General features: G+C 36.7%; 1 protein-coding gene across 3 annotated transcripts in view; it reads right to left on the minus strand.

Moving 5' to 3' along the window:
- The window catches only part of SLC36A4 (solute carrier family 36 member 4), a 49,808-nt gene that overhangs the window by 13,349 nt on the left and 17,997 nt on the right, over positions 1 to 18,462 (minus strand). For 2 of the 3 annotated variants that reach the window (XM_005667225.3, XM_021062637.1), the window contains exons 4-9: positions 18,246 to 18,334; positions 17,129 to 17,224; positions 15,293 to 15,377; positions 9,475 to 9,702; positions 7,465 to 7,563; positions 4,264 to 4,433 (exon numbers count right to left, since the gene is read on the minus strand). In XM_005667225.3, the coding sequence (XP_005667282.2) occupies positions 4,264 to 4,433; positions 7,465 to 7,563; positions 9,475 to 9,702; positions 15,293 to 15,377; positions 17,129 to 17,224; positions 18,246 to 18,334 (767 nt within the window). The remainder of the gene's footprint in view (positions 1 to 4,263; positions 4,434 to 7,464; positions 7,564 to 9,474; positions 9,703 to 15,292; positions 15,378 to 17,128; positions 17,225 to 18,245; positions 18,335 to 18,462) is intronic. The other variant, XM_013979268.2, reaches the window with a different exon arrangement.

Genomic DNA, 18,462 nt, shown 5'->3' on the forward strand with positions numbered 1-18,462 from the left:
TTCATTTTAAATGTAATAATTTAGTCATTCTCATGAAAAAAAATAACAGAGACAGAGGAAAAGAAAGTTACAGGCTTTCTGGGCCAGGATTCCTAGTTACAGGCAACTTTAATATTGGAGGAAGATGATTAAGAACTTCTGAGGGAGAGGACAGAGGGAATAGTCCAGAATACACAGTCTCCTTTCCCCAGTTTCTTTAAACTTATCTATTTATTTATATACTGTGGCTCTTGCTGAGTCCATTCTTGTCTAAATATTTTCATCTTAGGTAACATCCTCCTCTGAGTTCAACTCCCTTACTGCCTATAGGATCAATTAAGATGTAGCTTAATTATCTGCTATTATTTGTCAGCTCTATTTCCCAGAAAACTGAGCCTCCTAGTTCCTGTATGCTACAGAGGTAAACTAAGGCTTCAGGGTGTTTTGCTCTGTTTTGGGGTGGGTGGGGAATAAAGACCCGGTTCAATTATCTGAACAACTTAAAAGACCTATCTCATACCTTCTCTGCTCTGAGATGCATCTCTACTATTTTTGATTGAATCTTCCCTATCCAATATGGGCATCACAAAGAATGCCACATGTGAGATAGCAGAAGTCACCTTACTGCTTCTCAGTGTTTGTCTATATGAAAATCTAATACCCTTGATATCACTTATGAGAAGTGTGTCTGCTCTCTGGGTTACTTTAGTAGAAATCTTCGAAATCAGTGCCAACCATCATTCAGCTAAGACAAGCAATAACAAGGGAAATGCTTTTAGGCCTAAAATTCTCATTTAACAAACATTTACTAAGTGCCTCTCAAGTGCTGTGTAATGTGCTGGACTGTGGGGATGCATCATAAAGCCAGACGATGCAGGGTTCCTGCCCTCACAGTGCTAATGTTCTAGCTCAGAACTGTCAATTTTCTTCATCTCATATTTAAAATATACCCTTTACTGCAAAAGCTAAATTCAATGTATCCAACACTACTCATAACTAGTTTTAAAAGAGGATACCTCACTAAGATAAAGGGCAACAAATAAATAATAACTTGGAGGCTCTCTAATCTATATTTGCTTTATTCTTGGGCTGATTTCTAATTCAATTTTTTCCTGTAAACTCTGAGACTTTAAGTCAATATGGCATCAAATGCCCTTTCCAACTTCTCAAAGATAGTAGCTAGGAGTTCCCTAGGCTCTTGTGACAGCCGGCGGCTTTCATACCCAGTGAAATAACCACCAGTACATCGCACATTCTCTACATTGCAAGACCTGCTGCCTGAAGTGCAAGGAGGGGAAGGAAGAAGAGGCGCATTCACAGTATTTCGAGAAGGGGATCTTAGATACAACCCCATGACTCTTCTAGTGCAAACTTCTCATTTTGGAAGAGTATCACTATAAAAGATCAGCATCTCCTCTCTAGTATCTCCCAGTCGTGGCTATTATTTTAACTGTCCCAGCAGCAGACCACAATGAAATAAGAGCACAGGCCACCAAAGACATATCTCCACCATGAGAAGGTGTTACCCAACAGATCTCTGAAGAACAGTATCTTGACCTGCCTGTTTTCCAGACTTTTCTTTTTTAGGATACTTGTATGAGGCTCTCTTGTCCTAAATTAAAAAGCAGGTGTCTAGCTAGGCTTTCTTGACTAGAAACTATGATCTGATCACCGCTTTTTAATCAAGGCTCCCAACCTGTTCCATTCTAATTGGAGAGCCGCAGCAATTACGATAAGTGAGAGGGGGGATGGGGATGCAAAAAAGCGGAAGGGAGTTCCCGTCGTGGAGCAGTGGTTAACGAATCCGACTAGGAACCATGAGGTTGCAGGTTCGGTCCCTGCCCTTGCTCAGTGGGTTAACGATCCGGCGTTGCCGTGAGCTGTGGTGGAGGTTGCAGACGCGGCTCGGATCCCGTGTTGCTGTGGCTCTGGCGTAGGCCAGTGGCTGCGGCTCTGATTCAACCCCTAGCCTGGGAACCTCCATATGCTGCGGGAGTGGCCCAAAGAAATAGCAAAAAGACAAAAAAAAAAAAAAAAAAAAAAAAAAAAAAAAAAAAGCAGAAGGATTGATTAGAGATACTGCAAGGACAGTATGCCCCCTCAAAATTCAGCTGTGAACACCAACAGCATTTCCTCCGCATCCCTGCCCACTGCCCTCCAGCACCTTCTTTCCTCCCTGGGGTCAGGACATTTCCACTGGACATGCGTGCACACCCACCTCCATCCCTTCTCCCTTAAGCCTTTCTTTAAACACATTCATGGATAAGATTAGGAAAGAGCTTGTTCCCCACCTACATTTTAGAGTGGACATTAAAAGTAACTGTCAAATTTATTTAGAACATTGTTTGTAGGAATTAGTCTATTATTCTAAGTGGAGAAAAATACCATTCTATGTTCTAAAAATTAGACTGCTTTTTGAAAGAGGAACTCAACTACCATAATTTTTAGCCTTGATTCTCTTACATTAGGCTGTTTAAGTTTCTAGTCCACATTAAACTATTGCAAAAAAAGAAAAAAGAAACACATTGGAAGGAAACAGTCATATATTAGTTACATATTAACTATATAAAATAGGTTATAACTATAAAATAGGTTATATATTAACTATAAAATAGGTTAATGAAATAAATGCTAAATAACCCTATATCTTGTTTGTAGCAATGTCTCCAGTTTGAAACCAATGTATGACACTGAAACATGTTTCATCCTGAAATACCTTTATAAACATGTGATAGCTAAAGTAAAACTATAATTAAAAAAAGGAGTTCCCATCATGGCTCAGTGGTTAACAAACCCAACTGGTATTCATGAGGATGTGGGTTTAGATCCCTGGCCTTGGGCAGTGGATTAAAGATCCGGCGTTGCCATGAGCTGCGGCTAGGTCGCAGATGCAGCTTGGATCCTGCACTGCTATGGCTGTGGTGTAGGCTGTCAGCTGTAGCTCCGATTCGACCCCTAGCCTGGGAACCTCTATGTGCCACAGGTGTGGTCCTAAAAAGACAACAACCAGTCAATCAATCAATAAATACAGGCACACTGCATGTGTGCTCCTTGTGCAACCCAGAGATTATTCTAGGTACATTCCCTCTATTATAAATGGTTTCTTACTGACATTTGTTTTAACAGTGTTTCTGACTGTGATGAAGACCCAGAATTCAAATGATTACTGAATGGTAGTCAAACTCTCATAAGGAAGCCAGTCAAAATATATATTTAACATTTAAGGTTTCACAGACTTCTATCCAAGCAGCTAAAGGAGCAGTGTGATATTAACTAAATCAGTATTTATTCTTTGCATTTATCAAAACTAAGGAATTACCTTACATTTCATAAGCAAGTATGCATCATAATCACTGCCAGTACCTTTTTTAAATCTCCAAAGACCAATCTCTGGAAGAAGAAAAAAGCCTCTATATTGCTTCATTTAGCAGAATGTGGTTCTAATATTAAAGAGATAGTAAGATGCATTGTATTCCTTTTTTTTTACAGCTGATCCTGACCAATGGAGGGGTCAGGGTGCTGATCTGCGCAGTCAAACATTTGCATGTAATTTCAGATGCTCCCCAAACTTAACTACCAACAGTCTCTTGTTGACTGGGAGCCAAACTGATAACATAAAGAGTTGATTAGCAAATATTCTGTATGTTATACATATAGCTACATATATTTTATACATTCATGATATGCCTCTTAATTTTTTTATATTTCTAGGTTACATAGTTTGTCTGCAAGTTTTTTCAAATTGTTGAAAATCCCCCCTAAATTTTCTAATACATTTACTGAAAAAATCCTTATATGTAGTTCAAATCCATGTTGTCCAGGCCAACTGTACAATGTGTCCTAACTGTGTTCAGCAAGGACTTGAGGCACATACAGCGTTAGAGCTGATCACTAAAACAGCTACAGCCATGAGTGACAGGCTGGGTTATTTTATCAGGAGTCCAGAGTATTGGATTTTTCTGACAGCAAGGATAAGTATTAATTTTTTTTTATTAAAGTGAGTCCATATTAAAAGAATCCACGTTTTACTTGCCTATATTACTCAAATTCAGAACATCCTATAATTTTTAATCCTTAAAAGAAAAAATCCTGCAAAGATCTGTAAAATCACAGATGATCTCCTCTGAAGATGACAAAAAAAATTTAGATTATACAAATAAAGAAATCACAGTAAAGATATTAAATGCTTAAATCTTCAAACCAAGACTATACTTTCATCATGAAATATTAGTAAAGTATATTATAAAACATACAAGCCAGGTTAACAAACTCATATCTACCTACCATACATCTTGGGGAAGATTTAAAGTTATGCTGCCTTTGATTTCATCATGGAAACACATATATCCTAAGGTAGCTAAGGTTATATACAGAGTTGTAACAATTCCCATGCCAATATTCAATGCTTGGGGGAAGCGTCTGGAGTCTTTCATTTGATTTTCAAGCGGAAGGACCTAAGAAGAGAATACAAGTAATTTAAAACAATCTAGTATCCTGTTTTATAGGTGCACAAATTAATCTTTCTATAGTTTATACACAATTTTTTTCCTTTGAAACAATACTTATAATTGTTGATATATTTTTCTAAGGGTCATATTTTTTTTTCACACTACAGATTCTTTCGTTCTTAAAAATTGCATTAATTCTTAAAAAGATTTGAAATCAGCTCTTGGCAGGTAAAACTGTGTCTGTCAGGTTTTTAACAATACACTTCTTATTTTGGAATAATTTTAGATTTACAGAAAAGCTGCAGAGATAAAGACTCCTATATAGTCCAGAGCAGTTTCTCCTACTGTTAACATTTACACAACCCAAGTACATGTGTTACAGCTAAGAACCAACATTGGTACGTTACTACTGAACTTTGGAGTTCACTAGTTTTCCCGCTAACATCCTCCTTCTGCTCCAGTGTCCTGTCCAGGACAGCACGCTGCATGCCGCCGTCATTCTCCTAAGCCGCCTCTGGCTTGTGGGAATTTCTCCATTCTTCCTTCGAAGTCGTTACCTTGACAGTTCTGAGGCGCACTGTCTGTGCATCTGGCACACTGTCCCTCTATTTGGGTTTGTCTGATGTTTTCCTCATGACTAGACCGGGATTACAGGTTTTAGAAAAGGATACCACTGCAGGCCAGTGCCCTTCTCGTCACACCTGCTATCAACATGACATCACTGGGGAAGTTAATTTTGATCAGGTGGTTAAGGCAGTGTTTGCCAGGTTTCTCTGCTGGTAAAGTTCTTTCCTTCCCCCTCGTCATACTCACTCTTTGGAAGTAAGTCATCACGGGCAGCCCATACTCCAGGGACTAGGGGAGAGTAAGCTGCAGCTCCGGGAGGAGGGGGTGGTATCTACATAAGTTATTTGGAAATCTGTCTGATGTATTTAAGTATTTAATCATTTATTTATATTAGTATGGGTTCATATATATTTGCTGGAGTATGTACCCCAAACGCTGCTACTGATTTTGTTGTTCACATGGTTCCAGCTGTGGTCACTGTGAGATCTGTCAGGCCGCCTCCTGTGTGCCTTTGATAGGCATCCATTCTTTTGCCTTTTGAGCACTTTCACTTTCTGGCACTACAACATGCTCCAGACCCATCTTGAATTTCCTTGCTTCGGTCCTACCATCAACCATTTCTCCAAAGAATTTTGGTTTATTGTTGGAGTACTTAGCAATCAAGACCTGGGTGCTGGGGGAGCTCACTGCCCCTGGTGGCATTGCTTCCAGCAGTCTCAGCACAGTTAGGAAATACAGGTGCGGATAGTAACCCATGCATATATGTGTCTATAATTATTTCTGTATCTATTCCTCTGTATCTGTTATCCATCAATTTAATGAGATAATAAATATTCTCATTATAAAAAAAAACACTTATAAAGAAAAAAGGGCTAATGGAAAAATTAAATTTCTTAGGAAAAACTCTGGAGGTTTGGACAGTTAATTTTGACCATACAGTAAAAGATACTAAGTATTTACTGAGTGCTTACAATGTGCCAGGTATTTTTCTAAAAGCTTTGCACGTAGCATCTCACATAGGTCCTCACAGTCACCTCGTGAAATAATAACAAATATTATTTCCACTTTTCAAGTGAGTTAGGTCCGTATGGAAATTTGAAGTGACCAGTAGAAAAGAGAACCGAAAACAATTTGGATGTTCTGATCCAGACCTGAAATAAGGAGCTAAGGTCAAGAACAGTGACAGGGCAGTTCAAAAAGGAAAAAGGGAAGGAAGTGAACATTTACAGAGGCCCCCTCTGAGTCAAGCAGCGTTGTTTTGCATAAAATTTCACATTTATGGAATAGATTAGGGGAAATACGAAAAGAAGACTCAACACGGCTTAATTACTAACTGGAATGGGGAAACCAGGGACAGGGTAAAAGGAACACTGATGTTTCAAGCTTGAGCAACTGAAAGTAAAACTAAAAGAAACAGAAAAATGAGAAAGTGAAACTGGTTTTGGATTAAAAAAAAAAAACATATGTGTCAGATTTTGGAGTTGCTGAATTTGAGATGTCAGAGGAACAACACTTAACTGGAAATATCCAATAGGTAACGAGAGCTTACAGTTAAAGTCGAAATGAAAATCTACAATTCTATCTGTAACAGGGATAAGTGGAGCCATGAGAATTAGTGAGAATTCTCTGAAGGAGAATATAGAGAGAGCAGAAACACAAGTAAAATGGCATAAATTGTCCTGTAGTTCTATTTTGTCTGTGGTTCATATAAGTGGATGTTTATGAGTGGTTTTGCTCCCACACCAAACCATCAGATCACGAAACATAAGCTATGGAAAAACAGTAATATTCTATCTTCCCCTAATCTACACATTCTAGGCTTTAAAAGAACCTAGGAACATCTCAAATGGAAATATTTAAGATCTCAGGCTCCTCAGGATGTTTGCACCTCTTAGTATTACCTTCATGATAATGTCATTTCTCAAATACGATATGCATAAATCTAAAAAGAGAATTTATATTTGACTCTTTTTTATGTGGTAGGAACTTTGTAATAATTTCAATTAATTTCAAATCATCTAGTCTATAAAATATGATGTTTGGGATTTGTCTGCCTATAGCTCAGACTTCGAAGAATAAATGAAATATGTAGATCAAATAAAATTAGTCATGAGTTAATGGTTTTTGAAGTTGGGTGATGCTTAGGCAAAAGTTCATCATATTATTCTCTAACTTTTGTATAGTTTTGAAATTTTCCACAATAAAATGTTAAAAATCACCCCTTCTAGCGCCTTCATTTTACATATTATGAAAAAGAGAATTTGAGAGTTTAAGCGATACATCTAAGATAAAATGCTTGGTTAGTGGAACAATGAAACTATAATTCAAGTCTATCACAGCAAATTGCAAATTGTTTTCTAGGAATAAAAAAATAGAAGCAAAAAAGAAAAACATGTATTTTTAGATGTAAATAAGTCTTTGTGTTGACTTAAGATATAAAAAAAATAATAATAAAGACTAAAATTCTTACCACTCCTATGCCTTCAAAAGCAAACACGGCAGTACCAAAAAAGAGAGGGTATTTTTTCCAACCAGCCACTATTGGAAGGTTGTGGGGATCTGGCATATTCTGGAGACAAAAGGAAAAAATAAGTTACACCTTCACTTATTTAAAAGAATTTAAAATGAAAGAGCAAGAATCATACATTTCTGGGCTTCACAGCAGCAAATGTGCATTATAAACGTGAATAAATCTTTCAATAAAATTTTAAATATCCTATGTTAATTGTAGCCAAGCAGTTAGGATTTTACTGCCAAAAGCAATTGTTTCCCATAAGCCCACACATTCCATCTGAGCTAAATGCTCCTGATTACCTGCTTCCACCTGCAAGTCCCAGGCTGTTCTCACTGGGTATGGCTCCTGCCACAACAGGAAATACATATGCATATTCAGCATCTGAGCTGAGAGCCATATAGTCAGTTATCAAGCACTACGGATGGTGTCCAGTGAAATTCATTCTCCCATCCAACTTCATTGCTCTTTTGGTCTCTATGATTTCCTGACTTTGACTTTCTATCTCACAACCCTAGAGTTTGTCTCCTCCTGGTTTCCATGTTTTACTTGTTGACTTGACAGTTGCCATTAGCCTTATTATCTGTGCATGTGTCTTGACTCTGGCTTTGACTACTTGGTCCTGATTCATAGAGCCTTGTCCCAACTCTACCTGGAGACCCCAAAACGGCACATCCTGTTCAAGATCCCTGGGTCCACAAGGGCCACTTCTTCCAGCTACCCCACGTCTCCTCATGTTCCTGAGTTCTCTGCCTTACTTGACTAGAAGTGGAATTCAAGGCCAACAAAAGAGGATGCACAAAGAAACTGAAATGCGAAAAGCAGAGGGATAATTTGGGAATAGAGAGGTCCAGAGCATCTGAAGCACAGGTAGAGCTGCGTGATACCACAGTGATACATGGTTAAAAACATGTTAGGGGCAGAATGAAAAGGGTATTAAATGTTTGGATCATTGGATAACACCAACCTGTTCTTCAAGGCTCACGTAGTTCCCTCTACCTAAGGACCCATCTTTTCTGCTCCATTAACTTCTACATGTCCAGCTAAGGGGTCACAAACTCCAGAAAGTCTTATGAGACCTTCCTGCCCATCCCCTTCCACTCTTCTGTGCTATATCAAAGAGTCTTTGGAATTCAGGTGGGATAACAAAAGAAATATAGACCCATCATAGGAAAGTCTGTAGTGAATGGCTAACAGAGATTTCAGGACAACTACTTGGAAGCAATGCATAAAAGGACTGTATCAGGTAAGAACAGAACAGGGATTCTTGATCTTTTTTGAGTCCCTGCCTCCTGTGAGAGACAAAAGCTATACAGCTGCTCAGCAGAAAAATGCATATATACAATCTTACAAGTAACTTTAGGAGACTTGTAGATCCCCTGAATTCTATCAACAGATATTTTCAAGGAAATTGGGTTAAGAATCTCCAGACTACCAACAGTGAATCGGTTGCAGTTACTGCATATGTCAGATAAAGAAGTCACAAGCTAGCGTAGTGGCAGTCAACTGAAGTGGTGGCGACAAATAAAGGTGCAGAAATGAAAGTCAGTCATACAATTACAGCTATACTCCCATCTCTTGTGATTGGTTCCAATCTTAGAAAGAAAAAAAAAAAAAACCCAAAACACTAATGAGTTCTTTGTTTCACGTTAGGCAGTGTACTAAGGCATGATCCTAACTAGCCCAACTCTAATAAGGTAGGTCTTACTATCTTCTGAACAATGCCAGGATACCCAGAAGCATGCTGACCAGGATTCAAAATCAGATCTGATTGCAATGCCTGTGCTTTCAATCCCTCTGCATCCATTTTTTCAACTAAGCAGTATCCTCTCTAAAGGGACCCAGTGTCCTGATTATCTCCCGTGTGCCACAAATCAAGTGGAGTCTTACTTATTATTACTTTTACCTCCAAGTTAAAAAATTTACTGATTACGAAACATATGACAGTTAAAAACATGTTTTACTTACCCTAACAACGTACTGATAAATTATCACAAGACTGACAGCCATGGAAATGTTGGCAAGGAATGAAAATACAAATAGATTCTTCAGCTCACGAATGAAGACCAAAAGAATTAAAAGTGGAAGAAAGCAAAGCATGTATATCCTTAGGTCAACAGTTCTTCTCTCACATGGATTTGATGAATTGGTACTATTCAAAACAAACACTTTATTCTCCAAGAACCCTTCATGAACCTATAAGGGATTCCCAAGAAAATAAGGGAGAGGGAGGAGAAAAAACTTCATTCAACTTGCCATCATAACGGAGAAATATAAAGAAAATTATGATCTATATACACTCTATGATAAATTCCTTTACAATAAATAAAATACTTACATTGTTTCAAGATACTCTAGCTTCCTAGAAATACATATACATATCAAATTTAAAGGTACCTAAAATAGGATAATCATCTTTGCAAAATAACTTTAAAAATTATACTGTGAAAAGAAAGTTCATTAGAAACTTATGGGGATGGATTTACTAATTTATTCTAAAGCTTTGTCACTGTGATGCTTATGACACCTGCAAAGGCTCAATCTGCTTCTGAGATCAATCAAAGTGGAAGCATACTTGTCTAGAACGGCCACTGGGTATTCTACTCCAATGCATTCTCTTCAGTGTTGAAGAGCTTTCTTTGCTAGCTCTAAGTACCTCTTGGAAATGTTCTATAGTTAAAACGAAGTCAAAGCCAAACTTTAAAGGTATTCTGTAAAGCAAATGTTGATAAATTACCACTGTCAATAAATAGTCATTAAGAATACACTAACTTCATGCATGGCCGTATGTTAGACAGTAAATAAATTTTCCTTAGATCAAAAAACTTCTACTGGAGTTCCCCCTGGTGGCCTAGCTGTTAAGGACTTAGAGGTGTCACTGCTCTGGCTCTGGTTACTGCTGTGGCTCAGGTTCAAGCCCTGGCCGGGGAACTTCTGCATGCTGCAGATGCCATCAAAAAGGAGAAAACAAAACAAAACAAAAAACAAGATAAATCAACTTTACCTCAAAATTTATTCAGCTACTTCCATAAACTAATATCCAGCTTTCAAAGAGATTTAATGATTTATAGGCTCCAGAGGTTAAAATTGTCCCTACTTCAATTAATCACATAATCCAACTTACAACAACAGAAATTATAGAAGATTTAAAAATAGTCTTAAAAACTCACAGCAGAGGCAGATCACACTACAATTTAAATACCAGTGAAAATCTACCTGCCCCAAACACTGTACCCTCCTTTGAACACAGTGACATCATCAAGTCTCTGGATACATAAATTCTTAAGAACCAGACCCGAGAGTAATAACAGCAAGTATTTTCTGAGTACTTTCTATGTGTCGGCTACTGAACTAAATACTGTATACACATCTCATTTCATTCTTGAAAAAACTCTCTGAGGTGGGTGGTAATATTAATTTCAATTTATAGACAAGGAAACTGAGGTTTAAGGAAGGAAAACAAAACAAAACAAAACAAAAAAAAAACCCTTATAATATCAAGTGGTGGCTCTTGGATTTAAACCCAGACCCAAATAGTCACCGGGCCTTCACCTTGACATCGCTCTCTCTCCCAACATACAGTATTAAGAGGCAACTTGTCAGACGTACAGAACAAAATCCTGATATGATTGATAATTTAGATGTTTCCTTTAATTTTACACTTGCCCACAATAAGCAATGTTTGGTGTCACTACAAACATATACATCCTCTTAAACTACACAGAATATATCTACAAGTTTTAAATTATATTAGCAATTTATAATTTATACTGGACTATCAAACTCTCAGGTTACAACATGCACCATTTAAGAAATGCATCTTATCTACCATCCAAACTTTATATTTTATTTTCCATAATTTGAAATGGAAGCAAAATTGGTAGTTCACATTACTTGCTTTTAAGAACATATTTTATTTGTTGACTCAGTTTTCTCTGTATCCAAATTACTTACAGCTAAATACTTCTGTTTTGCAGGAATACCTCCAATAATCAGATTAGATAATGATTTAAAAAAAAAATTAAGCTCTAAGAAGGATACCTGGCAAGAGAAAAGCAGCTACATAACCAATTCAATCGTTAGGGCTCTTCGAATTATTAAATGCTTGGGAATTTGAAATCAATTCTATCACAAATCTCTCATAATAATTTAGTATTCTTTGTCAGAAAGATAGTTATAAAAACTCTCAAGATTAAAAAATAAAGTAAAATAAAAATGTAGATACATACCCAGAGCAAGATTCAGGTAAACATTTGAGTCCTTTGGTGCCCTCTAGAGACAGAGATTGGCTATCTAATAGGACTTCCTATGATCTCACATGTTTACCAAAATGCAAAACACTGAAATAAATATTATAAAATAAAATATTACTAAATTCAGTTGTTTCCATTCAGAGCTCAAATTTACTAAAAGCCATTATTTATTAACTTTTCAATGATTCAGTAATTTAATGGTTAATAATTCCAAAGGCAGGTTATATTCTTCAGCAAAGCTAAAATGCAGAGTTAAAGCCATAATACCCTACATTTGCATACTGCATATAAAATGCATAGTGCATTTGATAAAGGTTTCACTAACCTCTTGACACCTGAGCCTCACAAGATGTTTATGAGGAACATGGGGAGATTTTGCTACTATATCCATTTTATAAATAAGGAAACCGAGGCTTGGCCAGGGATTATAGAGGGTCTTATCCTATGTGTGAATTAAAACTGAGGGCACAGATTTGAATTCGAATCTTCTGACTCTAAAGCCCATGGTCTTTGGTATCACAACATTTTTTTGCTCTGAATATAATATCCTTTCCCTATTCTTAATGCCCATATACATAACGTGTGTGTGTGTATACATATACATATACATATATCTGTGGAATAGACTGTGTGTGTGTATATACACATATACATATATTTATGGCATAGACTATCTTGTCTATCAGACATTTTCTTCAGTACCTTAAGTAAGAACAGAGAAGAGCTACCTTAACCACGAAGGACTAGAATCACTCGACGCACCACAGTTCTCTTCCCCCGGCCAAGCGCCTACGATGGCTTAATGGGACCAAGAACAGCCATAGAGCAGTCACAGGGCAGGAGGTGGACACATCTGCATGGGAACTAAACCCTTAATTCTCTGACTTGATGAAATACTGAGCCTTCAAGTTTATGGAGATTACGGCAGCAATGATCTTACCGCTTTTAACTGTAAAAATAGTAGCAATTAGTAAGTTCTCATCAGCCCATGTGTCTTCTATTGGAGGCTGCCATTAAACATGAGAACACCTCTGGAGAGAGAGTGAACGTCTCTGATGATGCTGTTTCAGTGACCATCTGTCTGCTCTGCTGAGGTGAGATGCTCAGTGCTGCTTCTCAACTTTTCTCAAGTCTGACTGAATGCCTTTTTCCATGCTGCTCCTCATGCCTCGAAAGAACTTTCATCTTTCTACCTGCAGCAAGCTTCTCCTCACTTTCCAGAGTGACTTCTACCTGGTCCTCTTAGGATATGTGCAAATGAGTTAAATTCTTCCATTCGACTTTGGAAGCAACTGATAGTATTTCACAGGAGAAAGTCACCAATCCTAGGCTTAGAGATATTTATTTTATGTACTTAATACACTCTAAGTCACACACATATACAGACAACCAAAATCAGACAAGGTTCTGTCCAGTCATGAACAATCAATATACCGAGGTGGCAACTGTGTCAGAGACCTAGGTTTCTGCCGAAGTCACATGACTTGGGGCACATTGCTCATGCTGTGAAGCTCCATTTTCTCATTCATAAAATGAGCATACATTTCATTACATGACAGAGTAGTTGTAAAAATTAAATGTGTATGTTATAGTCTACAAATATAATATTATAAGGCATTAACGTTATTCAAAAATTTAAATCGAGCCTGTCTGCAGCCCTTAGGAGATGACAGAAAAGATGTAGTACTACCATGCTGCACAATCCTAGAAAGGCATTGTGTTCTAGGCAATGAAGGTTATGTCTTCTCTTAACAATAAACAGCCTGTTAGAACTGAGTAATTCTAAAAATATGTGACTTGTGGAATTAAATACCTGTAAAATCAAAAGCACATCATCTGTAACAAAAATGCAGATAAAAGCATCAACTCTTTTATGTATAAAAGAAAGTCTCAGTGAGCCTTTCCAATATTAAAAATCTAAGCCAACGACTTTATCAAACTATGGCCTGCAGACCAAATCCAACTTACTATCTATTTTTTTTTTTTTTTTTTTTTTTTGTTTTTTGTTTTGCTATTTTCGGGTCCGGCATATGAGTTCCAGTATCGAATTGACTGTAGCCCAGCTACGCAGACCAGCAACGCGGATCGAGCGCGTCTGCAACCTACACCACTAGCAATGCGGATCGTTAACCATGAGCAGGCAGGGACCAGCAACCTCATGGTTCCTAGTCGGATTCGTTAACCACTGCGCCACGACGGGAACTCCTTACTATCTATTTTTGCAAATACAATTTTATTTGGAATACAGCGTATCTAATGTACTGTGGTCTATGGCTGAGTTGAGACAGAGATCATATGGCCTGCAAAACTGAAAATACTTATTACCTGGCCCTTTACCAAAAAAGTTTGCCAATTCTTGGTCTAAATATAAAATGAAACATAGTTTATACTTAGAAAAGTGAGTCAAATATATACTTTATAAATATATACACAGATTCTTTAGAACACATATTCACACCGTTTTGTACTAAAATACCTACAAGAGAAGTACTACATATTACTACATAAAATTCTACCATTGCATCATGAACAAATGGATAATTAATAAATATTGATTAAAATAATGATTAAAGAAGAGCAGGGGGTTAATTAGGAATAATAAAGGCCAAGAAGCATAAAGAACGGTGCTTTGGCACTGTTCTGAGAAGGGGAGCTTTTTTATTTCAGTGCTTTGCATGTTTGTTCAAATTGACCATCTCTACCAAGACTGCAAACCATTTCCTCTTCACCCTTTATAATATGGAGAGAATTACAAAACACTGTACATTTCTGGACACCATATCTTTTCAGACAATGGCAGTAATTATTAGATTTTAGTTCCTGAGCCAGAGATCGAACTTGTGCCACAGCAGCAACCTGAGCCGCTGCAGGGTAGGCTGCTGGCTAAAGCGAGATATTTCTTTATAAAATATCAATGTAAAACATATGCTACCAAAACATCCAGAGATCTGCTTTTGAGATCTAAATTTCAAGTAGCCAAGAATCAGTAAATTATGCCTATTTTTGTTTTGTTTTGTTTTTGTTTTTTGCTTTTTTAGGGCCACACCTGCAGTGTATGGAAGTTCCCGGGCAAGGGGTCTAATTGGAGCTACAGCTGCTGGCCTACACCACAGCCACAGCCACAGCCACAGCCACGCCAGATCTGAGATGCATCTGTGACCTACACCACAGCTCATGGTAACGCTAGATCCTTAACCCACTGAGCAAGGCCAGAGATTGAACCTGCAACTTCATGGTTCCTAGTCAGATTTGTTTCCGCTGTGCCATGATGGGAACTCCAAATTATGCCTGTTTTGATCTGAAGGAACAAGCATTACTGATATAACAGCAAGAAAAGTAAAATCAACAATAGTAATAGAAACACAACTTTCAAAAAAGAAGACCAAAAGAAAATCTAGAAAGATACATTATCTATGAAAGGAATCCATTTTCATATTCAACCACAGCTTACTGAGAGGAAATGTGATGCCGTAACTATAACCCTGGAAGAAAACGATTTTAAAATTGCTTTAACTTATTTTTAAAATACTTACTTGTTTTACATTTTCAGCTAAGAAGACAATATAAACACTACAGAATCCTAGCTGGGTTATCACCAGAAAAAAGTCAACCACACTCCTGAAAAGAGACCCACAAATAAGTATTAATAAGAGCAGCTGAAATATCAATATATTCTTTCTCTTAAACTATCTTAAAACATTTCATAATAGCATGCGTTCTTTTTACTTCCTTAAAGTAAGAAATAGGCTTAAATTAAAACATTAATTTTCTACAAAGAGCATATATTTATGATCCGTATATTAGCAGAATTACTATTGAGCAAAAGGATGTTACATAAGTTAAAAGGCCAAAAATTTCCCATCATTTACTTCTGCAATTCAACGGTTAAAGAATAACTGTCTATAAAATGATTTCATGAGAGCATTTCATTGTTTTGATTAAGCCCATCTCTCCTACTTCTCATGGTCTTTTTCAGAACGACCCATTCCCAGCCCTGCCACTTTCCTGTCCTTTGCAGATATGAGCATCGGCCCTACCATCCAAATCACTAATAAGAACACGGGATGGGAGAGGACTGGGAGCCTGGCCCTAAGCATACTACCAGAGACCTCGCCAGTAGCTTAGCTCCATTTATATTTTTTGAGATAGTCTAGAAAATGTCAGCCAAATAAAATACTTTAAGGGAATGAGGAAGAAAATCACATTAGTATTATTTGGGTATGATTATAATCTATCTACATGTTATTAATACACAGCCCATACTTCTCGCCCACTGTTCTGGGAACAATGAGCAACTACCATAGCACCTACTTACTGTTTCATTGTAGTCTCTTGTTTGACCATTAATGGCAAGCTGCCAAGCAATGTCGTCTAAAAATCTACAGCCCCTCCTCCTCCCATGTGAAATTGGAAGGGCCCTTCCTTGCCTATCTTCATTTTTGCCAGAACTCTCTAGTTCTCTGTGGTTCTTCAGGGATCTCATTTGTAACATACTGAGATTGGTATCTTCCACCCTTGGTTTTAATATCTTTACCAAAAATCATTCCAGCCATGTCTACCTGAAAGCCACCTTTTTGAGAGAAAACACAGACAAAGCTGCCTCTAGACTGGGGCAGAAGGAAAAAGACAGGATTCCAGGGGGGAAATCCCTAGGGCACTGGGCTGTTTTCTTCCTACTCCTACACAGTATATCAGGAACTCTGAGCAGGCAATAAAACAAAACTAACTTCTGGAAAATCCCCAGAAAGGCTATATTTAACCATGAACCACACTAACACTGTTCTTTTCCTTCCTTTAATTTCCACTGCACATATCATTTGTACCATGGTCAGCATGTTGTAAATTGCCTATGCTTATTTTCCAGTCTTTTTGCAGCCATGTCTACCAACGATAAAGTTACATTTAAACAATATAATAATAAAAACAAGATGACACTAAAATACAAATTTCAGATGTCTTATGAGCATGCAGCTAAACACTACAATTCTATTTGAAATAGAGATGGTAACATTTTTCTTGTGTTTTTTCCTTTACTTAAAAAATCACTGAACGTGGTTATATCAAAGGTTAGCTAGGTGCTTTATAAACATTATTTTATTTAAACTGCTATAAAAATCCTGTGAAGTAATAAGTATTATAAACTCATTTGACAGAGAAAAAAACTAAAACAAAGTAAAAAATACTTTGACTCAGGTCATACATTTGTAAAATGGTAGCATTCACATTTGAAGCCAAGTCCCCCTAACTCTAAAGATTATGTCCCCCCCCCAAGCTTATCATACTTCTCTTAATTTACTTTATCAGATTAAAATACTTAAAAATTAATGTAATTTCAATAGTCAGATATTAATAACCTAGCAAGTACTTACCGTCCCCATGCTGCTTGCTTCTGCAGACAACTCCAGGGACTTACTTCCATAGCAAAACTAACAGTGTCACTATAACCTAATGTTGACTTTTTAAACCTGAAATTTAATGACACAGATGCATATGAAAAAGAAAAATTTTAAATTGGTTCATAAACCCATCCTTTGAAAAGAACATCAAATAAATGGGTTACACTGACAGAAGAGCTGTCAAAATTTCGAGATCTGAATACTCCCAAAGGGATCTCATGAAATTTAAAAGTTTATATATCCTTTTTACCAACATATTAGTTTTTAACGCACTGTTAAAAGTTTATATATTTGTAGAATTCATATAACCTAATATTTGTGTTTTGGTGATTTAAATATTTCAATTACCTAAAAATATCAACTACCCTGTTCATGTCTAAATAATTCCACTCTTAGAACAGCGTTATTTAATACATCTGTACAGGGCTTCATAATATACTGTCATATTAACTACCTTATTTAATCATCAAAATAGCCATAGTCTCTCTTACATTTTTTTTCAAGGATACATCGTTATTGAAAGATCATAAATGACTTGGCCAAAGTTTTAAAAACATTTAAAAGCAACAGAAAGAGTTAAAAGATTAGAATATAAGTTTATCAGAATAGACAATACTTATTTTTCTAAAAGTTGGTCCATTGTCCAATAAAGCCATATCACGATACAAAAATGAAGACAAAAGAATATTATTTTATCGACTATCTACCAACCCACATATTAGCAAAGAACACCAAAGGCATTACACCCTAAATTAAATTACTAACAAACTGAAGACTATTATTCCGTAACTAAAACCGTTACTACTGCTGCCTCCATTTTCCCCATATATCTTCCCTAATACTTTTCATTTATACTATATAAAATAAGCCATTCTATTTCACTAACTTTAAAAGAAGTAGATACATTCTGACCAGATTTCAGTCATATGAAGTGCTACCTTTTTCCATATTCACTATCTTAGACTTGTCTGTGTAATAGATTATGGGAAATATAATTTAGTTCCAAAGCACATTAGAAATATAAGACTCTCTGGTGCTTTAAATAAATACATAGCTTTGAAGTAAATAAACTTAACGAATCCACATTTACCTCTGACATAGAAAATGACTGCAACGTACCAAGATGTGCATACAGTGAACAGAAATAATTCCTATAAACACAAGGCTGATTGGTCCAAGCTGTGGGAGAAAAATTGCATAACATTTAAAAATTAAGTTTAATAAAACCTAAGTTACCTCATACACAATGAGACAATGGACTACTATTTTGCAGCGAATAAATATTTGTTAGACAAAATGATTAAAGA

The sequence above is a fragment of the Sus scrofa genome, chromosome 9, assembly GCF_000003025.6.
Source record: "Sus scrofa isolate TJ Tabasco breed Duroc chromosome 9, Sscrofa11.1, whole genome shotgun sequence".
NCBI classification, from domain to species: domain Eukaryota; kingdom Metazoa; phylum Chordata; class Mammalia; order Artiodactyla; family Suidae; genus Sus; species Sus scrofa.